A 24,137-nucleotide genomic window follows, 5' to 3' on the forward strand; every position below is an offset into this window, starting at 1 on the left:
TTTCTCTTCATACTGGGTGAAGGGGATCACATAATGGGGTGTTGTCGGGCACTGGGGGCTGTAGGCAGGGAGCTGACATGGCCCCTCTGGGGTGACCGTCGTGTGTGGCAGGGGAGAGGGCCGAAGGGTTGCAGGAAGCAAAGAAGAGTCTGGCTGCGTGGTTTGGTGTCCGAGGAGCCTCCAGCAGGGAGGGTCAGGAAACGGCGAACTGGGGGCTCCAGGAGCATCCTTGTCCTTGCCATGTAGGTGCAGCAATTTGATAGCCACAATTCTTCCAGTGGAGCTCGAGCTGCCTCCAGACAGTTGAACACTGTGGCCTCTGCTCAGGCAGGGGCACGGGCACAGCGCAAGCAAAGCCATCGCAGAAGCCCCATGGTCATTTCCTGCAGTTCTCAAGCTGCCAGAACAATGTGGGGAGGTCGTGGCAAGGAGCCCTCAGGGAAATTTGGAGCTGCCTCTGTGCTGACGCAAAGGAAGGGACCGCTTGGCCCCAGCCCTCCGGGTGCGCACAGGCGGGACAGGAGTGGTGGCGCTGTCGCAGTGGCCGTGCTTGGTGTTTGGTGCCTTCCTCTGTTGGTTAGTGCCTCCCTCCAGCCTTGGTGCTGTGGTGCTTTGGCTGTCATGTTGAGCAAGTGGCTGGAAATGCCGTGAGCATCTCACATAGCCCTGGTCCTCGGAGCCTCCAAACAAACACAGGCACGGTGTCAGGGCCACATCCAAGCGGCAGGTCCGCGTGTCGTGGGCAGGGGTCCGGAGCAAAGCAGGGACCGTGGCGACCCCAAGGACTCATGTTCCCAGGAGGGCAGCCTCGTGCCTACAAGAGCATGGAGGGGATGATGTTAGCTGGGAGATAGTGCAGTGGGAGGTTCGTGGTCCTTCGGGGACTGAGCATCGCCCCTCGCTTGGGTCGTGCCAGGGGAGGCAGCTGGAAAGGGTCAGTGGGCATCACAGCTGGGCCACATCCTCGGGCAGTCAGGAGGGACAGGGCAGTGGGGCTGTGGTGCTGGAGGGGAGCATTAGGGGAGGGAGAAGTGAGGAGATGATCAGGGAGGAGCTTTGGTGGTGAGACATCACATTCAGGACTGAAAAGGCGCAAGGCAGAGACGCAGGGCTTCAACTTCGGGGTCTGTTTGGGCGCGCAGGTGGCTTGACGCAACGACGAGATGGACATCCCCGGTGAGCAGTCCAGGCGGCCCCCGCCGTGCCGCACCCATGTCAGACACGATGCCACCAAAACGCCTGCCGGGTGACAGCAGGGAGCCCCGTCCACGCTGGACCACATCCCCGGGGCACATCAGCCGCAACCGGCTCGGCGCGAAGAGGGACGAGGCAGCGGGCAAGGCTCAGCACGGCATTGCCCTTTGCGGCGGGCGGGCGGGCGATGGTGGCGGGTGACAGTCTTGGTGGCACGTGGTGGGGTCTGTACAGCGTAACCAGCGGCGAGAACAATCCCGGCACGTGGGAGACGCGGCCGTCCTCGGCCCCTTGGCGCCGTTCCCCGTCCTCCGGCGTGGCGCCCGTCCGACGGAGAGGAGTCCCCGGGCGGCCGTCCCGGCGGGCTGAGCCCGCGGCGGGGCAGAGGCGCGGCGGGGCCTCCCGGGACCCTCCGCTCCCTTATCAAAAGTCGAGGAGGAGGCGAGCGAGGAGGGCGGCCCAGAGGCAGAGGCCGGTGGCCACCCGGGATGCCGCGTTGCCGCCGTCGTGCACCGCTCCGGGCCCTGCATGGAGGAGGGAAGAGGAGGGACAGCGTTAAGGGCGGAGGTGAGAGGACACAGTCATGTCATACAAGCAGGAGCCCTGTTGTCCCCTTGTGTCCCCCTCCCCTTCTCCCCTGGTGGGCAGCAAATGGGGCCAGCAGGAGGAGATCAAGTCCCCATTTGGGTCAGCAGGAAGCCTGCAAATGCGCCATGTGTACCCCACAGTGCCAGCCCAAGCGTGCCAAGGGACCGTGTCAATTGGTGGCGATGGGCAGCTTTGTGCCATGAGGGTCAAAGCATCGTTCCTGGTATATCTGAGAGCGTAGCATTGTGGTGGCCCGAAGCAGGCATCCCCATCGCCCTGGGTGCCATAAGGGTCCCAGCAGTGCCCAGGGGCTTCATCCTGGGGCTACGAAGGGGAAAGGAGACAAGCCCGTTCCCTCTGTCCCTCCCTCTCTTAGCTGTGTCTCATCATCCCTGTGCATGTCTCTCTCTGTCCCCTCACTCATTGTTCACCCTCTTGGACTTGTTGTTCTCTGTCTATCCCATGCATCTGCTCCCCCCCACTGTCCCTGGGAGTCTCAGGGCTTGCTCCATCCTACACATCACCAGGCCGGCCCCCATAAACAAGCAGCCAGCTCCACTCTGCTCTGCTCCGTGCTGCTCTGCTCCGTGTTGCTATCTGCTCATGGCCATCTCCCTTCCTTGCTGTGCCGAGGTGCAAAAAGCAGGAGCACATACCGTACAGGATGATGCTGGCATTGGTGTTGCCCAACTTGTTCGTGGCCACACACGTGTAGTTGCCGTAGTCCTTCTCCGAGACGTTGAAGAAGGTCAGCGTCGACAAGCGGCCCTTGCTCTCGATCCGCACCCCCTCCAGCCCGTTTGCTAACCTGCAGGGAATGGTGGATGGCGCTGCTCAGAGCCCCAGATGGGGCAAGAAGAGAATGAAGAAGCCCTCCTGGCCCACCACTGCGTGCACTCAGACCCCAACCAGCCCCACAGGAGCCACCCCTTCACCCCACCATGCCACCAGAAGCACACCTCTCGCCCCATCCCCAGCCCACCTTCCTCCCCGGGATGCGCTGGCCATATCCCCACTTTCCAAACCTGTGGCCACCGTTCCTGGAGAAATGACCCCAAGACCCCCTTGCTGCCAGGAGCCTGACCCTCTGTGCTGCTCCCTCGGCCACCTTCGCCCCGCTTCGCATCCTCCGTGCCCCCGCACCTGGTGTCCTCCTTGAACCACTGAAACTCCGCCACGGGGACGGCTGAGGCCTCGCACTGCAGGATGCCCTTCTGGCCCACCGAGGCGCCCGTGTTCTTGGCGTTCGAGATGTACGGCGGGTCTGCGGGGACGCCACACCACGTCAAGCCCCGGGGCCAGGCCCCGCGCCCACCCCCCTGCCACGTCCCCCCTTAGGACACCCACCCCACCCACTTACAGTTGACGGTGACTTTGACTTTCCGGACGTCTGGGACGGCCACATCATTGACAGCGCTGCACTCGTACTCCCCGGACTGCTCCCGCGTGATGCCCGTGATCTCCAGGTACTCGTCCTCGCTCACAAAGCCCTGTCCTGGGAGCCGTGGATAAACACGGGGCACCATCACCGACAGCGTCCAACACCTCGCCCTCCTGGGCTGGACCCCTGACAGCCCCCCAAACCAACCCCCAAATAAAGCCCCCTGCATCCCTTCCAAGCTGTGCCCCCCCAGCAGGAGGACCTGTGGAGCCCTCCCTCCAGCAGCACCCCACATCCAGCACGGGTGGCTCCCGAAATCCCCGCGCCTCCCCTCACCTTTCCCGGAGAGGTGCCGCCACGTGACGGTGGGCTCCGGCCTCCCGAAGGCCAGGCACATGAGGGTCACACTGCTGCCTTCGTTCACGGTGATGTCTGATGAGATGTTGACGATTTGGGGGGGAACTGCAAGGCACACGACAACGGGGGGGGCCATCAACACCCAGGTTTGGGACCCACCCAAACGGTGCAGCGGGTCTGCCGCACTGTGCCCGTGCCATACATGCCACCCGCCCCTCTGACACGGAGAGCCTGCCATCACCCATCGGTGTCTGCCCCATTTTCCTCCCCAGCACTGACCCCACACCTGCAAAATGCCATCCCTAACCAGCCTGAGCACAGCCCTGGGGTCTGCCCACCCACCCCAAATCACCAGCCCCCGCTGCTTCGGGCACCGCCGTGATAACCGATTCTCGTTACGACCGCCAACAGCTCTCATATTTTAGCATTTTTATTAAAGCTTTCTAAATTACTGATTGTCTGCTCCATTCAATGCCGGCCATCGTGATTTATATTAGTCTATCCCCTGATACTCCATCTAATAAATAACTTGGCATTCTCCAAACCCATAAATATCCCCGTCGCTGGCAAAAAGCAATTAAATCCCGTTTGCCGATGCCATTCTCTGGCACTCTGGGCCGTGGGGCTGGAGGATGCCACCCCCAGGAGCTGACCCAACTATGCAGAATGGCTCTCCCTAAACCCAGCTCCACCCCGGCCCTGCCAGGTGCTGTGCCCCATGAGCCCTCTCCGAGCAATGCCGTGAGCCCAGGCGCACGTGGTGCCACACGCCCAGCCCTTTTGCTGGGGGCTCTCGTGTTTTGCTGGGCTGACTGCCAGAAGAACATCGCCATCGAGCCCCAGGAAGGGATGAGATCCCATCAGCTCAAGCACAGCCTCTCTCTCCTCCCAGCCCTGGGGACCGTCCCGGCCCCACTGAGGCTGCTGCCTCATTTTTCCATACTCTTGGCCACACAAGAAGCGTGGTGTGTGACACATATCACAGCTTCTCCACCAGTCGGTTCCTTGCCTGCACCTCAGAGGGAGGGATGCCACAGCCACACAACCGAGGGATGCCAAGCGAGGGGTGACACGTTGTCCACCAGCAGCTCATGCTGCCCAGATGGAAAAACAAGGATGGGCAGCGCAGGGGAGGGTATGCTGACCAGGGGACACAGCCCACGGTGGTCTCTGTGTACCCCAAGAAGCCTCAGAAGGGCACGCACAGCCCCGTGCTGGCCGGGTGATGCTCTTAGCACTCACACCAGGCATGTGGGTCCTTCTCCATAAGGACAACGGCACTGCCAGGCCCACTTCACCACAGTGCCAGCAGCCACGGCCCCTCCACCTAAGCCACCGACTGCGTTTGGAGCTCGTCCTTAGGGCAGCGCCCTGCCACCAGCCCCTGCCACCCTCCCACCAGCTGGTCCAGCCCTGCTGTGCTCACCCTCTACCGATGCCCGTGCCTTGTTAAAAGTCACAAGAAAAGGGTTAAAATACAGACCGAGAGCACCTTTTGCTCCCAGGTGGCCACAAGGCTGGGCTTGCCTTTGCGTGCGCTCGCAGCCAGCCCTCTCCCCGGCGCAGCCCCCTGGCGAAGGCGCTGCCGAGCCTGCGCCGCCTGATGGGCCCTGCGAGGCAGTAAATTTCCCAGCAACTTGACACTTTAATATAGAAGTACAGTCTGTTATAGCAGAGGGAGATTGTCTGAGTCCTTCAGGGGAGACTGGCAATCCAAAAATGAAAAGTGTGCGCCAGCAACCGGTGAAAAATGTAGTTAGCGCTCCGAGTGCGGGCGGCACGCTCCGACGGCTTGTCCCTGACGGGTCTGTCGTGGGAAGGGACCCCGCACATGTGGGAACCCAGCCACAGAGCTGGGATTTCTCCTGCTCTGCAGGCAGAGAGATGTCAGCCCTGACACAAGAAGCTTCGCTCTGCGGCCAGACATTGGCACTGGGCTCCGACCCCGCCGACTCGCCGCGATTCTTGCTGCGGGGACCTTTGGCATGGGAACAATGTGCCAAGGACTCGAGACACCCCCCTTTGGGGTGCCTTTCCTCGGTCAGATGAGGAGAGAGCTTTCTGTGCTACCACCTGTGTCCTTGCACCTCTCACTGCTGCTGACAGCATGGGTTTGGGGCTGCCGGGTGGGACTTGGGAGGACACAGGGATGCAGGCACCCAAAACCCCGTGAGACAGCAGGACTGCTGCCTGCAGCAGCACCCAGAAACTGGGCAGCTGCCTGCTCCTGCAGTAAAGCCTGGCCACCCCTGCTCCCCATGTCATGCAGGTAACTGGGAGCCCCCTCCCACAGTGCCCTTTCTCCACAGTCCGTGGCCCACGAGCAGAACAGCTCAGGCTAGCCACGGAGGCCTTGTGAAGGCGATGGAGGCACCGCGCCTCTTTGTCTCTTCCCATCAGAGCTGCCCTCTCCCCCAAGTGACGGTGACCACAAGAGTGACCCTCGTGCAAGACCCAGGTGGGAGGCAGCTTTCCTGCAGGGCACGGAGGTGTCACGCAGGGAGGGAAGCAGTGAGTGTCCCAGTGTTGGGAACTGCAGCTGGGCAAGGTTTAGAGACACCTCAACCCAACACCAAGCACTTAAAGCTGCTCAGAGCCCTCTCCATCCCGGCAGCACCCAGGGACAACGCTCAGCTTTATCCATGATGCGGTGGGCATGGGGCAGACCAGGACCAGCTCATTCCTGGTGCTTTCCCTGCTCCGTGCTTGGAACCACCTATGAGCAAGGAGCTAAAACCATGCCCAGGGCAGGCAAAAAACAAACAAACGAACAAACAAAAAAAACTATTAATGGAATCCAAGGCAAGCAGAACGACCCAGAATACAGCTCAGCCCCAGCGCAGGCAGCTGCATTACATCAGCAATGCTTCAGCATGAAGTACTCACTGCTCCTACAGCTACGCACCGCCACATGATCCCAACTCAGCCATGCACAAACAGCCCACAGCCTGATGGGCCAGGGTGACCAGGGCCAGGGAAACGGGACTGCATCACCGTGCCTCGCTGCTGCCCAACCTCATCCCACCGAAAGTGCTCCTGAGAGCCATCAGAGATGCACGGGGGGTGGGTGCCCCTGGAGAGCGTGGGGCCGCCGTCCAGCTCAATACCCAGCACGACAGCGATCACTGCCTACGAGGTTACAGGGACTCGCAGGAGGACATCGAAGGAACCTGATTACATTTCTATAGATCCCACCAACTGCACTCCCCTGCACGCAGCCTCAAGGGCAGGCTGCCTTTGCCTTTGCTTTAACTCATGAGCAGGGCAGGAGGGAGCTGGGGCTGCGCAGGGATGCTGTCAGCAAACAGGACCCGAGAGCTGGGAGGCAGGATGAGGCCAGGAGCAAACACAGAATCATAGAGAAACGTGAGAATCACAGAGAATCATGAGAAACATGACATAACACTGCCCCATGAGCCATTCCCCACAAACACCACCACGATGCAGGTATGGGCATGGCACCCGCACGGCCACAGCTAAGAGCACACCCCTCTCAAGCTGCTGTGGCTTGAGATTACCCATGGGCACGGAGGCAAAAGGCTCTCCAGTCCCACTCCCCAGCCTCCCTGTATCCCCAAAGCACCAGGAGGAAAACCCTGCTCATACTTCTCATCCTCCAGCACTACTGCAGGTGCTAGCCCTGCTCATTTACATGTCAACAGCAAGCTTTTCTTGGCTTATCTTTGATTCTCCGCAGCTATCACTGGGGGCCCTCCCCCTGTCCTACATCCCCTGTGCAGATAATATCCAACATTTATGACACTCTCCTGTCACTAAATATAGAACATAATAAATGATCCCTGGGCAAACGTGTTAATAAGCAGAGAAGCAGCAAAACCGGGGCCGATGCTCGAGCAAGTACACGGAGTGCCTGCTCTGCCTCTTGTCTCCTGACACACATAATACACTTTACAACATCTCACACACCGGCTCTTGTTAGCCCACGGCACAATGATAACACGATATTTAAGAGAAAAGGGGTGAGATGCTCCTCAATTGTTCAAGGGGCACAGATCCCTGCCTCAAATTAGCAGTCCTTGGCTACCACTGGTACGAAACAGGGCTTGCAGGGGGGTCACCACGGTACAGCCCCATCTCCAGCTGCCTTCCACAGTCACTTGGGGACCGATGTGGCCATCACCCACCCTGGGGGACCCTCTCCAGCCCCCCCCCCCCCCCCGGCACACAGTGCTCGTGGGACAGCTGCAAGATGCTTGTCTTGGCGAGTTACAGGGGTAAGGCAACACGGCAGCACTGCAGCTCTACCCCCTTATTAATAGTCTTGTTTTCCATTTAAAAGCCCACTACTAGGAGCAAATTGAATGTGAAGTAAATCCCTAGGAAGCCGGGAGCGGCGCGTTGGTTCGCGGTCTCGCTGGCGCGGCAAGCAGCCCGCAGAGGATTGCGTCGACCCTGTGTAATATTAATCAGGGGTAAGTTAATGCATAATGTTCACTAGGCCAAAAAAATACATTTGGGCTGTAATTTCTTGTTTGTTCAGAAAGCGGGCGAGAGAAATTGAATGTGAAAGTGATGCCACTAAATTCAATAACAATAAGCCCGTGATTTATCTCCTTCCTTTACCGCTCGAGACCCACACCACCCGATGTGCCGATTAATATTTTACATCGGGCCCAGGTGACTGCGGCACACCGGGTCCTGCTGATGCTTGTGGGGCCTGTAAAACCCCGTGCCTCCCCTCACCTCCCTGCCCTCCTGGACCCCGAGCCACAGCGAGATGGTGTGTGCCTTTCTGCACGATGCTGCGCGGTGCTGGAGAGCCTCTGCACCCAAAATCAGTTTCTGGTGCTCTCCACCATGACATGGTGCTGGTCCTGTGCCACCAGCAAGCTGTGCACACACAGAGGGGGGACACCCATGGGGACACCCATGCCACTTGCCCAACCTGACTCAGAGCTGCTGGTGGCCCTGTGGGGCTGGCCGTGGCCTCACGCACCAGTGACACCGGCACGGCTGGGGGCCATACGTGCCATAAGCTGGGGACCCATCCCCAGCACATGCAGGCAGCCCCCAGGACTCTCCCAAACTCTGGACACCGGCACCAGTCATGCCCCTGCTCAGCAGCAAACTGCTCTTCTTGCCAAGCGCTTGGAGAGCTCAGAGCTCACGAGGCACTGCGAGACGCCCTGATTCCATGAGGGATGGCTACAGCAAGGGGCACGGCCCTTCCCTGCTAACCCCCGCGGCGAGAGGCAGCTCTCCGGTAATTACTGCCTGATTATCGACCCCACGCAAACACACAGGGGCTGACTTGGCTCCTGGCTGCGCCGTATCCCAGATCCCTACCAGGAACGCTCGCCGCCACGGCCCGGGGAGTGCGGCCGGCTATTTTTAGCCACGAGCTCATTAATGCTGCACGCCACGGAGCGGCGAGGCTGAGCGAGCACTGACATACACAACGGATGTCCCTCCAGATCATTAGCTCCTAATCCATTCAAAGAGACCTCTTCCTACACCTGGGATATGGCAGGAGAAGATGGATGCCTGCGGGCTCTGCAAAGTGCCCGGCATCCTGCAGCAGGGGGCTGCTCGAGAGCGCTCGGTGGCTTTTATGCCCCAAGACAGCCCCTGTCCCTGCCACCCATCCCAAAACGAGAGCAGACCCGCTGCTAAGAGCCAGTTACCCGTGCAAAATGGCAATGGGGACCCGTGGGACACTGCTGCTCACCTGGATGCAACACTTCTTGCATTTGGCATGTTTTGGGCATGGGCAGCCCTTAAGCACAGCACCCTTGCAACACGACCCAGACGCAAAAAACTCCACAAATAAACCAACAACTCCACCAAATATACCCAAAGCCTGCCTGGAGCTTCACATTTCACTACAGCACAGCGAACGTTCCCAGCACAGCACCACTGCAATGCACAGGTCAGACACCCCACAACACTGCCATAGCCCCTGCAACCCAGTGGGAAAAGTGCCTGGGCTCAAATCTCCTGCTCAGCCCGATGGATGCTTTCTGAGGACACCCTCCCAGCAGCCTTAGAGACTACACCACAGATATGGGCAGCCCCAGGTATGATGCCACAAACTGTGCGTGCTCCCTGAGACTCCCCAGACCCCCTCCCTGCTCCCCCCTGACCAGGAGGCTTTTCCCTTCCCTCTTGCTAGAGATGGATCTGGCAGGAGAGCTGCAGCCCTCTTTCATTAAATGTTAATGCTTTTATTTATTCACCAGTATTTATGGACCTCTCATCTCCTCCCATTGCTATTCACATTTCTCCCTCTCGTTACTGCCAGATGGGTGAGGACGGACGGTTTATCTGCAGCAGCGAGATGGGCGCCTGGATGGCTTCCCGGCCACCCCTGCCTCGGCATTGTCCCCCAAAGGGGACAATCTCCTCCTGAGTGCCCTGCGGGGACGTGAGGACCTCCACGGGCACCGTCCCACATGGTCCAGCCCCAAAGCTTCACGTGTCTGCTCTTTTCTTGGGGAGATGCAGGGCTCGCACTGCCCCATCCCCTCCCCAGCTGTCCCCTCCGACACGAGGTGCTGTCCCTGCAGGGAGCAGGATTGTACCCTGGCATGGCTCTGGTCCCCCCCCCGGCTCTCCTGCTGCCTCCCTCCCAGCACCCCCAGCTGCCTCCACCCCACGCTCCCACAGCTCCACGTGAGCCTCCCCAGCACGGGCAGGATGGAGCTGTCAGAGGTGTCACCGGGCAAGGACTAATTAGCATGAGGAAAGGCAGCACAAAGGAGGGAAATATGCTGAAAGCTCAAGTTTTGCTTCCTTTTGCAGATGGGGAGAACAGCGGGACGGCACCGGTCCCCGTCAGCAAACAGAGACGGGTCCCTGCGCGCCGCCTCGCTTCTCCCAGGGTTTTGGGGTTTGGTCCTCTTATTCACCCCTACTTCATCTGGCTAACAGCCAGACCTCAGCACAGCCATCAGGGACACAAAGAAGGCCTGGCAGCCAGAAGATGGGGATACAAACCCATCCCCGTGGCCAACATGGGGCTGCCCACGAAGGGTGACCCGTGCGACTGTGCCCGGCGTCCTGCCTGGTTCCCGGGAAGGGGGCACCGCTGGGAGCTGTGCCAAAGTGGTGCTTGTCGACAGCGAGGATTATCACCTCTCGTCAACTCAATTTTGATGACAGCACAATCTGAGAGGCTCGTCAGAGTTGATTTTATCGACATAATAGATTAAGCGCATCTGACAGCTATAGTTCGGGCACGGGGATGATTTTTGTCAAATTCCTCAGTCCCGCGAGTGGCATGTCACGCTGCCACCTTGCGCGCTCCGACAGCGCTTTGGCTGGGGGGGAATTTTCCCTTCTCCTGCTCTTAAATGCTGCCTTTTCTCTGCCTTCCCATGGTAAAACACGCTTTGCATGGAGCGGCTGGGCAGGCATCATAACCCATAACATTTCAGACAAATTATGTCACAACGGAGATGAGGTATTTTGCACTCAGAGCGCGATCTGAGCAAAGCCAAAGAGAGGGGGATAAAGGAAAACCGACCACAACCACCTTCCTACAGATGCCTTCAGAGCCTGGGAGCATTACATGGCATGTTCTCTGTCTCCAGGTGTGTCAGAGCCTTCCCATGGCACTGTGTGCCCCCCATTTTGGATGATTTGGAAACCAACAGCACCATGCAGGGTGACATGACACCTTCAGGCCACAACCACGTTTCACGAGACAAAGCAATAGGATAAACAAACCAACAAAGACCCCTTCATCAGAGCAAAACCAAAATCTGGACGTGCCAGGGACCTCATGTGAACAAGAAATTGGAAAATTAAGCAGAAGCATCTAGCTGCCTTTGCTGGGCAATGTCTCCCACCTGCGCACCCCTTTTTCTCTAGGTTTTTGCGTTGAGACAGTGAAAGCAATAAAACCGAAACTCCGAGTGGTATACCTACTGTGTAACCACCTGTCAGTAAATTTATGAACAATTAGGAAGTGAAAGTGCTTCCCAGGGAGCTATTTGTGCGTGCGATAAAAACGTTCTTTCTGTTTGGGAATATAATGAGGAAACAACTTCTCCCGTTCTCACCCCCACTTTGCCGATTTTGCTTTTTGCGGTAATTAATCCAGCTGCTGCCGCTCTTTTGTTCCACCGGCTCCCGATGCCCGCCGCACTGACCCACCCGCTGCCAGCTGCTTTTGGGGGCTTTTTCCTCCTTTCAAAAAGCCTCGAGAAGAGGAGCCAGGGGATGCTCCCCATCACTTCCTACAGCTGAAAGTCGTGTCCTCTTCCATACACCCAGCTAGATTTTGGGCTAGCGCTTTATCCCAGCCACCTGGAGGATGCTCTGCTCTCCCTTCACGATGTACAGCAGGAACATGAAAGCCCCAGGTTCCTGGCACGTGCCGCTGCGACATCAAATCTCCAGCATTCAGCATCTTCCAGTAACCCTTCAGTTGCTCCCTGTACCAACTATGCTGCCCTTCACCTCGCACATACAGCCGTGCACACACAAGACACGTGTGAGCTTTCCTGCTCCAACACCCACCCTCACCAGTCTCCTTAATTCCTTAATTAAGGTCATGAGTGTCCTTAATGCCACTGAACAAGATCCAACCCCTCCGTATTTACCATGTCTCTGGTGCTCTGGCTGCTCTCATGCTTTTTTGGACTCTTTTTTTGGAGCTCTGCACCTCCCCAGACTTCTCCCAGACCTCTGGTGTTGCTCTCGTGGGCACCCAGCCCAGCCACAACCCTCAGAGCTCCCCAGCAGACCGTGCTCTCCTTCACCAGCACTTGCCCATCAAACTCTTGCCCAGCTCCACCAAAGAGCTCTGTTCCCACCATCCCACGGCTCCTCCCTCGGCCAGGGAGCTTGGTCACCACCAGCAGCTCTGTCTGGGAGGTCACTGCTCGGACCCCACCAGGGGAAGGGGCCCTGCTGCCTTCCTTTGCCATGCCATGGCATCTCATGGTGCCACCAGCTCTTCGGCAATCCCATTTTCCTTCACAAAACCCATGGCAGCAGGTGCTGTTCTCTTCCTGCAGGCCCAGCTCTTTCTCTTTCAAGACCACCCCCCTCTTTGTGCCCTGGCTCCTTCATTATTCTTTCATTTTTCTCTTTTGCTGCCTCCTGATCTTTTGATGCTGGGTGCATGTGCACGTTTCGTTCGTCTCTTTGTTGTACAAGTCTCTGGGCTTTTCTTCTCTTCTTCTCTCTCCCCTCCAGTTGCCTTGTTCTCCATTCATTGCTATTCCTTCCTGCTTTTCTCTGGGCTCTCCTTGGCTTTGAATTCCAGTACCTGCCGCATCTCCCACGTTTTACGTCTTTGTGCTCTTTGTCTGTTCTCCATTTCTTCAGGGAGGAAGGGACGGTGAGTTGCGGAGCCATTGCTCCTTTGTAGCCTCTTCTTTTCCCCTTTGCTTACGCCTTGGTCCTTTTCCCAGACACTCCTTTCCATCCCTGGGAAATCCTCTCCATCCCCTTTCCATTCCCGTTGCCACTTCCCTGGCCAGCCCTCCTCGGTGCCGGTGGCGACCAGACCCGGCTGCTTCCAGCACCACAACCCCGAGCCCGCAAGCAGTGTGTAATTACAATTACACCCACAGGCTCCGTTTAGGTAAACATATGGAGATAGCGGTGCAAATGGAAAACCCCAGGGCAAGCCTCCAGTGCTCTCCTTGAAGGCTGGGTGTCACCGTGCCTTGACAGGTGACGCCTCCCTGCTCCCAAGAAACGCTGTCGGCTCTAAGATGTGAGCTCTTCTCCTGGTCTGGGAACACCAAAAGAGGCTCTTCGTGCCCCATAACTGGGGGAAAAGCAAGCATCTCCCCTCTGCAATGACACCTTACAGAGCACCACTGCATGACCCCTCTCCTCTCCCCCTGCCACCACCCCTCTCTGCAGACCCTGCCTCCCGCAGTGCGATGCCACACATGAGAACCACTCCAGGTTTTGGCCGCTTGCAGAGGTTTTCACTTCTTTACACAGCACTTTTCAAAGGTTCCCCACCCTGGAATGATAAAAACCCTCTTTTCTCTCCAGCATCTCCCCCTCCTTCTTTCTACCGGTGCCTGCACTAATTGATTTTTCCTCTGCAGTTGCTCGTGGTTTGTTTTTTCCCCTCTTGTGCCATCCAGCGAGCAGCTCAATAAACTGCTCGGCGACCGGTTGGGGCCCTTTCCATCCCCACCCCCACCTGAGCAAATACCCCCGGAGAAGGAAATGTGAAACATTAGTTTAACCGCCACGGACATTATGTGTTCTTGGCTTCTGCTCCTGCTGGGAAGAGTTCTTTCCACTCTAAGTGATTTTTTTTTTCCTTTTCCTCTTAAAAGCCCTTTGATTTTCTCTTTATTTTCCTGCACTCCATCCCCACTGCTACGAAGCCAAACTACGGGAGAGTTTTCTGCTTAAAATCACTGTTTTGCTTTTCCCCACCGGGACGATTAACCCGGTGCAGTCAGGGTTAGCCGGAGCCTATCCTCCAAACAGAGTCATCAAGAAAACACCTAATTAGACCCCGAGGAGCAGTGAAGGGGAAGATGCGCTCGGATACAGAGTGTGTCCAAACTTTGCTGGCCCATTTGGCAGCCCACCTGATGAGCAGTTTGAACAACAAGAAGGGAGAAAAAGCAAGCAAGGAGCCTCCTCCGCCTGTCGCTGTATGGTCCCAACCTGCGATTTTAGCCAATAGGCATCAATTTTTGTGCACTTTTCTGAAAAATACCAATAGAGGAGCTTGGGGGCGGGGGGGAGGGCGTACTGAGGACCTGGGCTGAGCCCACAGCCTTCCAAGACTCGGGGCAAGGAGGGGGGGCACCTCCCGGTGCCCCATCTTGGTATGGGGCCATACCATAATGAGTGGAGCACTCGACAGGGCAGAAACGGGATGGTTTGCTTTTACACCACGCATCATCCAGCAAGACAGAGACAGCAGTGTGATCTAAGACTCCTCCTTCCCATTCCTTGCAAACCCTCAATCCCAGACATACTTTGCCGTCCCGGCCCCACTACACACGGCAACAGGACCTTTTTTGGCATTGGACAACAACATCTGGACATTGCCCACCCGGACGGGCTGCTCTTCATCCCCCACTGGGACCACCTCCACCTGCACCCCCAGCCAGAAGAACCCCCAAACCCCCTCCCCAAATGCATCTCGACTGCAGGCACCTCACCCATCTCCTCTTTTCCTCATTATCATCTTTACTCTTAAGACAATTAAATAACCCCATAAGGAGCAAGCATCCCAGGACGGCTCCCAAGCACAGGAGCCTGCTCCTGGCTGCATCCTGCACTTCTGCCTTGCTGCTTGCTCCCAACCTTTCCCTTCTCCAGGCTGAAAAGTAGCTGCTGTGCGCCACGTGCGCACCCCTCCACCAAACTCTCCTAATAATAAGCAACAGTACTGACACTCGTGTGAAGCACTTTCTGCATTTACAGCACATTATCAGGTCTTTCCTACGACTGAAGAAGGCTGAGCTGCTCCTCTTGCCTTGTTATGCACTGTACAGCCTCCCGGTAAGGTTTTAATAAGTATCACAGTCTCAGCTCCTGCCTGGATATCAAAGGTAGCAGGATAAAAGCAAGTTTAAAAGCAGCGGTTGTGCAAGCGGCGGTGGCGGGGGGGCCCTGCAGCACAGCCTGTCTTAGGGGAGAACGGTGTGAGGCCGGTGGGGGGGTTGCCCTTTCAGAGACTCGAGAAGTCAGTTGTTATCAGGAAGAAGGGAAAAATAAAGACTCAATTTGCTTTAGAGACGCTTGCTGAAGAGCTGCAGCCGCCTCTCCGAGAGGCGGAGGATGCGACAAGTGAGACGGGACCGATTCGGGGTAAGCAGATCTGGCAGGTACCTGCTGCCAAGTGACACCCAACAGCACTTTGCTACCGTGAACAAAGGCTGTGGTCCTCCAAAACCCACCCTGGCTCGTGGGGAGAGGAAAGCAGCGAAACGCCGAGACAGGAAAATGGATTGCACCGACCAGAAACTAACAGTAACGATGCCGACAGCCGGGAGAGGCTTTAATGAAAAATCTATGGTGAGTGGGATTAAGGCAGTACAGAGGAGGGTTCTCTAAATAAATCAGAAATAGAGGACATCTGAGGAATACCAACGACCACTGTTTGGTAGGGGTGGACAGTATTGATGGTCACTGCTGAGCTCTCCGCCCGCCGCTGTGCTCTGATCCCAAAGCAACGCCGCGCCGCACGAAACCGCTTCGGCACACAGGCACGGCGGTGTCAGCCAGCAGATTTTCAGAAATACTTGCAAATTGGAAAATATTCCTTGTTAGCAGATATCTACAAAGTCCCACCAGCGTCTCTTGTCAGCCCAAACCCTATCCCACATTTCTCCAGACCTGATGCAAAGCCACAGAAGAAAAGTCCCCCACCAAGCCTGCAGGATGCTCTGCTGCGTCAGTGGCACCGCCTGACCGTGCCTGGCTCTGCAGCATCACTATAACTTCTTGATTAACCATTTATTGTGCGCAGGAAAGGCTCGCTCTCATTCCCTTCATCCCATTTCTCATTACCTCCTCCTACCTCTTCTCCTCATCCTTCCTGCCCTCTCTGCTCTGCTCAGCTCGCCCTGCCGCAGCGCTCGCCCCACTGCTGCCTGCGTTTTGCTGCCTTCCCTCCCTCCCTTCCTCATCCTCTGCTGCCAGAAGGACGCCAGCCTTGCTCTTTAACACCCACAGCCTCTTCCAAAGCACTGACCCTGAGCTCGGCATTCAAGCCTGAAATACATCCTGGCTCTTGCAACAGCCCGGGTCAAGGAGGCACGGCTGTGCCCTGCCTGCACTCCTGGCACCAGATCGATGTTGCAGTGCGACGCGGTGCGGTCTGCTGGCTCATTGCCCCTCTGAGGACAGGTGGTGGCTTTCCAAGAGGTCACGTTTGGGGACAAGAAGGGTCCCTGAGGTCCTGGGCACCCGTCCCCGTGCTCCAGAGGACCCTGCCTTCACTCCTCTCCCCAAAAGTCACAGTTCCTGGCTACATTCATCAACAGCTCAGTGCAGGCAAAAGGCTTTGCCTTCCACTAATTGCTCTGACGGAGAAATTAGAGCTCTTTTGGTGCCATTAGTGCCAGTAAAGCTGCCCTGCTGTGCAGGCTCCCCTCAATTCACCCCCGGGAGGTCCACTCAGGTTCCCTTTCACCAGGGACAGAGGGAGCAGCACGGGAGCCCCTGGCCCCACAGCATCCCCCGGTCAGGCTCTTGATGATGAGAGGAGGCTTGGGCAGCTCACGCTCTCCTTGCGCTACACGAAATCCCAATCTCTCCATGTTCAGGACTCTCCCCACCACAGGCTGACATGCCAAAACGCCGCTCACATGCCTGCAAGCACCCGTCCTGTCATCGTGGGGAGCCGCCAGGAAAAAATACAAGGGGAGAGAAAAAAGCTCTCTGGCCGCCCGCCATCTCCGCTCTTATAAACCACTGTTAACTGCTGTAATGAACCAATCCAAGAGACATATTAATAATGACACGAAGAGACACATTTACTGTTGATTGTGACTCACTGGCAGATTTATCGCCGGGTTGCTAGGAGGGAAGGTTTGGCCCTGCAGTAGCGCAATTAAAACCAAATTGAACAAAGGGACAAAGAATCAATAATCTATCTGGGCAACTTTTAGTTTTTCAAAATACAAATATAAATTAATTGACCTGAACACGGATGCTAACTGGTCATCACTGCCTGCTCGTGCGGGGAGTGCCGCCGGGACGGCCGCCTCCTCTGCAGAGGAAGGTCCCGAGCTTGGCGCACGTATTTAATGCCAGGAGAGCTTGGACAGAAAGGGGGCATTGGGCAATTGCATGGCCTGCGTGCACGAAAACTGCTCCCTGAGCGAAGGGCTGTGCTGTTCTCCCTCAGCTCCTGCCTTGCTCGGCAGTGCCTCTTGCTCTGAGCCACCACAAAGCAGCGCTGAGCAGTGGTGCTGGAGACGAAGTGGGAACAGAGCAGGATTTGCTTCCCTTGCCACCCTGTCCACAAGACAGCACGGTGGCATCTACAGATGGATTTTCTTGGCAGAACAAATGAGGCAAATTGTGTGCTTTGAGCCTTGCTACCAGACAGTCGCTTTGGATGCAAACTGTCCCTTGCCTTCCCCCTTCCGAGGCCAGGGAACGGCTGCACTGCAGCCTGCGCTCCCTCTGCTCCCCTCCGCTCCTCACCGCTGCGGCTCTTGGCACCAGCGTCTCTGTGGAATAAAAGGATTTTTGGCCTTGCTTTAATGAGATAAGATAATCACATGGGGATTTTACTAGGCAAGATATTGGGCGTTAGGTGCCGGAGATTTATTGCAAGCTGGAGCATGAAGAGGGGAGAAGAAGAGGAGGAGATGTAATCGCTCTTACTCTCATGCTAACGTGCTCGTTGCAGCCTCTGCTGCATCCCCACGTGCTGCACCAGCCCTGCCTCAATGGTGCTCCCCGGGTGGTCCACAGTGCAATTGCTATCCCCCAGCCCCACCAAAATCCCTGGGGAAACTACCGTGGCTTGATGGGAGCAAGGGAGAGGGGTTTCTTGGGCAGAAGGCCCCTGTGGGTCAGCACAAACCCACCCATCCCAGCTTGCCTCTGCAGGGCAAGGGGCTGTCGGGGCTGCACGGAGCTGCTGGCTGGTGTTAATTTCATTAGGCTGAAAGCGCTCGGGTACTTCACAGGTGTTGACTGGATGGATTAGCATGATTAGAAAGCAGACAGAATAAACCGATTAAACTTTGAAGATGGACGGCTCCTATGTAAATCACCAAGGGGTGGAGGGGATGCTCCGTGCTCTGCTCCCCTCTTTCAAAGCCAAGCCCTCCCCGTTCTGCTCCAGCATCACCGGTGCGGAGCCCCACCACTAAATCCCATGGCGATTTGGCAGGGAAACCAGCCCAGAGCAGCCTGTGCAAGCAGCAAGATGCCCAACGTCACCGTCTCCCACGCCTGCCCGTACCTCGCGGAGAGCTGACAGGCCGAGGGAGGTTTTCCCTGCTTTGATCAGTGGCCGTAATCGAACCGTGCCTCTTCCAAATGAGAAGGATACATAAATATATACATATCCGTGTTGGAGGCTTCTCAGACACATGTTGAGGCTGAGAAATTTTTCAGATTTGCTCATTGCAAAATCAATACCCATCAGCTGTTTGAAATTAAAGGAAAGATTAGGTCCTGGTTTTATACACGCTTTATTGTATTCCGAGAGCTTTCTACTCAGCCAGATAAATCTTCTTTAAGAGGATTAGGAAACTTTCATTATCTTTATCTAACCTGAACTAACACTAACTCTGAAAAATTAATCTACAGACCGGACAAAAGCCGATAGCTGGTGCAAAGGAGCCGGGATCAGAGGCAACACCCGATGGAGCTGGGGTGCCAAGCGGAGACCTCCAGCAACGGAGCCCCCCCAGGAAATGTCCTGGTGATGCTCACAGCTGGGTATGCCCCCCCCCACACCCCATGGGGTCGCTTTGATGGTGGGCTCGAGCAGTTTGGATCCCTTACACCAATGTCCTAAGGGTGCACCCACTGCTTGTGCTAGGGTAGGGTTGGTGTGCTTCCATAGGGAGCGTCCCCAGGCAGGTGGGTTTGGGGAAGAGGGACGCATGCTGGGGGGCTGGGGACTAACCAGCTGACCAGGATCAGTGCAAAAAAGGCTCTCAGAAAGGCTCGCTGCAGCCCACACTGCTGAGGGCACCTCTGATCTGCCAGCACCGAGATCCTCCCCATGGGAAGAGACTCGGGGATGCTGCTTTTCAACCCAACAGCAGCTGCTATGCCAACACGCCCCCCCTACGAAGCCCTGTGCCAAAAGCTCTTTGCAGCCCTGCAATGACTTCCACACGCTCACACAATCTGCTTTCCTTCCCGCAGCCTGGTGCAGTTGCCTTTGGCTCTCCTGAAGCACCTTGTAAGAACTCCCCGCTGCAGCAACCCTGAGCCACGCGTGCACCGAGCGGCGGCCACAGCTCATGTGTACACAGCAGGGATGGGCATGGGAGTAGGAGAAGGAGGGAGCCAGCCCCAAGTTCAGTTTCCAGGTGTTCTCCTCCCCGTGTCACAACCGTACAGCACAGCAAGGTGCAGAAGCACAACTCCTTGGCACAGTGAACACTTGTCCCGATCCCTGTCCCCCAAGTATTCACCACCCAAAAGCAATGGATGTTGGTCTGATCCCTAAATCTCTACCACAAGAGGGTCTCCGAGCCCTTAGCCAGTCTGGACGCCCTCCAGCTTGGCTCAACAACAGCACCACGAATGTTACGACTCACCTTGCACGATGAGGTGGACTCGTGATGTCTTGGGGTGATTGTCTGTCTGCACGGAGCAGGTGTAGGGGCCCTCATCGTACACGTCCACGTTGTGGATCTTGATGCTGTACTGAGTCTTGGTGTTGGAGAGGATGACCACGCGGTTGTCTATAGACCACTTGTCATTGCCAGCGTACAGGATGGTGCTGCGGTTCAACCACGCTACCCGTGTCACCCTGTCATCCACGGTACACCTGCGAAGGAAGAGCAGGAGGGTCACCAAACTGGTCCAGCATTCATGGAGAGCATCCCAGCTCTAAAAAGCGGGACGTGTGTGGGATGGGAGCTGCACCACCAGCTCCCTGGCCCCAACCTCCAGCAAGGAGCCCATGTGCCCCACACACACCATGCCCACACGCCAGCACTGCGCATCCCCCATCCCCGGAAATTTCACAGAACCAGCAGGTTCCCTCTATTTTATTTTTTTCCATGGCTCTGGGGAGGCGCAGATGAAAAACCCATTATGTTTGACCTCCGCGCACCACAAAGACTTCCTGCACCCCCTGCTCGCCGAGGATTTCAGATGAAGCTGTAAAATTTGCTGACAGTTTGGCTTGTCAGCACAGCCCTCGAGCCATCCCGGTGTGATATACACCGCCGCGGCAGGGGAGAGGGGCCACGCACACGTGCGGGGAGAGAGGAAGGAGCGAAACAGCCAGAGACGGCGAGCCAGCACGCAGGAAGAGAAGGGAACATTTGGATAAGCAGCTGTAAATCCTACAAGTGCCTTGAAAACACAACACAGTCATTTCAATTATTTATTTCCTGCCTGGCTCCCTCCCTCCCTGCTCCCGCCACGAGATGCGTGAAGGCTGGGGAGCTCCAGTCTGCGGCGCTGACTTATGCTTGGCAAAGAAGGGGGGGGGGGGGGGGGGGGGAAGTGGAATTAAAATGTTCCCGAAGAACATGGCTTTTTCATTCCATTTGATAGATTTTCTCGATCTATTTACTTCTGGCCTTCGCTGCCTCCGCAGTACCCGCAGCCAAACCACCGTGCATTTGGCTAAATTAAGAGCTGAACAATTCTCAGGAGCTTTGCTTTTCCCACCCAAGGACCGCAGTCGAAGAGCTTTCTCTTGGTGTGAGAGAAGCCAGAAAAACAACCCTAGGCACAAGCTCGTGCTGGCGGCTGCAGCTTTGTGCAGCCGAGATCTTAGGGAAAGGCACCTGAAGTGAGCCAAACAGCTCCCGCAGGTCGCTCTCTGCATGTCTGTAAATTCGGAGGCAGGCAGTGGGGCTGCCCCCGTCCCCGTCCCCATCTCACGCAGAGGTTCAGGGTGGTATATGCCTCCCATGCCGGGCCTGCCAAGCATCAGCCCCATGCAGATTATTAATCAGCTCGACGCAGATTATTAATTGGGCAGAGCAGAGGGGAGGCACTTGGCGTGTTTCGGGGTCCTCCTGGTCGCTCGGTTCGGAGGCACAAGCCATACATCCTCCTGCAAATAAGGCATTTTTCCCTTGTGGGAGCCGTACATCCACACAAGCCACATTGCACGTGGATTCCTGGAAAGCCCAAAGGTCCTGAGGCCATGCCATGCCACAGCAAGCCCTCCTGGAGGCTGCCTGGACATCAAGCACCCTCGTGCCATCCCCATGGCAGAAATTCACATTTCGGGGCCAGTGTTCTGGGTGAGCTGCATGGAGCTGAGCCCGTTCTTGCTCGGCGAGGTGGCCTCGTGCCAAGCGTACGGCACCGTCCTTTTTGGGAAACGGAGCCCTCCCTCCACTCAAATTAACTGGGGGAGAGCTAAGCGCAGCCTAGTTAAGTTCAGCCCTAGGGGATTTCAGTCTAGTGGACTATTACTGCTGTCTCACTTCATTATAATGAATAATAAAGAGATACTTACACACGGTTTCTGTAAATTATTCATTGCGTGCACTGAAAAATCAGGGCAGTAATATGTAAAACAGACAACTTGCATGTCTGCGCTCGTATAAATATCCAGACTAAAGCCCTCCGAGGTACTCCCGGGTCCCCTCATTAGGGGTGAAGTACAAGGACTAGGGTTTGAAGTGACAGGGAAGACGCGCTCGTGCCGTCTCTGGGAACGTTCAAACACCACTGCCCGGCTTCATCTCACGCTTTCTGAGGGTGTTTGGGGCTGGTACATGCCCCCTGGCAGCAGGGGCTGCTCGTTTTGCAGCAAATTCTGGCATTTCAGGCTGGAAGCCACACCTGCATGAGTCCACGGTGAGTCCCATAACACGGGCAGATGTCCTCCATGGGGAAGAGTGAGGATGGCATCCCCCTCCCTTGCCTATAACACATGATGAATGGGATTGCTCTTAAAAAAACCTCATAGTAAACAGGAGAGGGAAGCCCTCATGCTTCAGTGAAGGCAGGGACCACCCCCACCGAGCCTCTCTGCTTTGGAGTATGACATTTGGCACCTGCGATGCACACAGGGCTACCACGGAACGGGCTGGGCTTGCTCTCCAAAGAAAAGAGAGCTCAGGGAAAGTCATCCAGATTTCATCAGAAATTACCGAGGCACGCATTTCTACAAGGGCTGGAGCACAAGAGCACGCTGCAGATACAGCAGCACCTACAGAGATGGGAGGAAGCACGCGGGGTGCCTTTTGTGCGCTGCCAGGGATGCTCAGCGCAGCGATGGGCTTGGGAACACCTCTGAGCAAAGTCATGCTGAGAGCAATGAGACAAAAGCCCCTTCTCCCTGTTCCTCTAGCCCGCTCTTCAGTCGCTGCTGCTCGGTAGCTCATTTAGCAGCAGATCCTTTCTGCTCTGCAACTGCAGATGGGGTTGGATCCAAAAAAAAAAACTACCCTCAGCGAGCTCTCCATGCCCTCTTGGCGACCCATCAGAGCCAGCAGAAAAAACGTAGTCTATCAGCTGGCACCAAGAGCCTGCCATTCCCTTCTCACACAACCTCTCCTTCCCACCCCAAGATTTCCCGGGCCCTAGAAATCAGCACTTCAGAGGCACACACCGATAAATACCCCGACACGAGGAGTGCCCTGCCAACTTCTTTCCCAGGCTCCGAAAGCGATATCCATTAGCTGCTAAGCCGCCAGCACTCCCTCGTCTGCTGAGCCGTCTTTGCTACCTATTTCCAATTGACCAGGATTATGATAATGTCTCCGGTAAGCAAACAGGTAAAGAGACTTCTTCAAAGTGTTTAGATAAAGCAGACAAGCTCTGACAAAGCTGGATAATAAAGCAGGCCAGGAGGTTTTCCCTTGAAGGGATCTAATTAAGAACAAAGACAAACCCACATTAACAGTCTCCTGGAGGCACCATATCCATCTCCAGAAGAATCGCTCCGTTACGAGTCCGGAAGGGACAAAAGAAAATAAAGGATGTGTCAGGCAGGAGGGAAATAACCCCTTCCTGTCTCCTTGGTTCACCTGGAAAAAAACACATCAGAAAGGCAGGGGAAATAGCTCGGGATAGAGACACCAGCATCAGCCCAAACCCTTACCACGCCGGACCTGCCCCGTCCCGGCTCCCCTTTGCAGCCCGTCTTCACGCAGTGCACCCCACCCCGTCTGCTCCATGTCCACCCCACTCAGATCATCGTCTCCTCCGAGCAGAGACCTCTCAGAGCCTGCAGTATTTCAGCTGCCTCCCTCTGTGTCCGCCCTCCACCAGACCAGCTTGGTGAGGAGCAGGGGCGAGACCTGGATGCTGTGCTTTGCCCGAGCTCCGTTCCTCCCCGTGCTCCCCCTGACAATCGTGGCCTCTGGCAGGTGACATCTCCCCGGCCCCGTATTTATCCCCCCGCTCCGCAGAGGGACGGGAGAGGCCGTACCGACGCCAGCACCCCATGAGAGACAAGGGCGATGAACCCAAACGCGGCAGCGTGGGAAGATGCATGAAGGAGGGAGCTGGGGGCACCGGCGCTCCGCTGCTTCCCCTCTAATTGCACCCATTCCTCATCCACAAATGCTAATTCTGAAGTTTTCTGAGGAATTATTTCACTTAGTGTCAACAATACAAATAACTCCGCGAGCTTGGCCTTTGTGTTTGGCAGCACTGTGTGACCGCCCCCCTCCTCCCACACCTATTAGCAGGGACCCCCGCGTTGCTCCCACGGCAGGCGCCTGCCCAGCCCCATTAATGACACTGACAGCACTTTTCCCATGCACGGGACGTGAAATAACACCCACTGTCTTCGTTCCCAGCCTTTCTCTTTCCAGATCTCAGGTTTTACCTGCAGCAGTGGCTTGGCCAAGCACCAGGACAAAGCCTGCAGCTGCGCGGTGCGGAGCCAGGGCTGCCCTCACCCCTGCCCTGCGGGGAGGGAAATAACGCACCAGGGACAGCACGAGGCTTTTTGGTACTAGTTTCCTGAGGGATGGGATGCTTGGGACACACATAATGGTGCTGTGCACCCCAAGCAGCCCAGAAAATCTTT

General features: G+C 56.5%; 1 protein-coding gene across 2 annotated transcripts in view; it reads right to left on the reverse strand.

Annotated features, from left to right (window-relative positions):
- Positions 1–1,617: 1,617 nt before the first annotated feature.
- LOC118252439 (opioid-binding protein/cell adhesion molecule homolog) overlaps positions 1,618–24,137 on the reverse strand; it is a 289,025-nt gene continuing 266,505 nt past the window's right edge. For both annotated transcript variants that reach the window (XM_035555719.1, XM_035555718.1), the window contains 6 exons: positions 19,720–19,952; positions 3,500–3,625; positions 3,143–3,277; positions 2,926–3,046; positions 2,439–2,590; positions 1,618–1,718 (listed from right to left, as the gene is read on the reverse strand). In XM_035555719.1, the coding sequence (XP_035411612.1) occupies positions 1,618–1,718; positions 2,439–2,590; positions 2,926–3,046; positions 3,143–3,277; positions 3,500–3,625; positions 19,720–19,952 (868 nt within the window). The remainder of the gene's footprint in view (positions 1,719–2,438; positions 2,591–2,925; positions 3,047–3,142; positions 3,278–3,499; positions 3,626–19,719; positions 19,953–24,137) is intronic.

This window comes from Cygnus atratus, chromosome 22 (genome assembly GCF_013377495.2).
Source record: "Cygnus atratus isolate AKBS03 ecotype Queensland, Australia chromosome 22, CAtr_DNAZoo_HiC_assembly, whole genome shotgun sequence".
Lineage (NCBI taxonomy): Eukaryota > Metazoa > Chordata > Aves > Anseriformes > Anatidae > Cygnus > Cygnus atratus.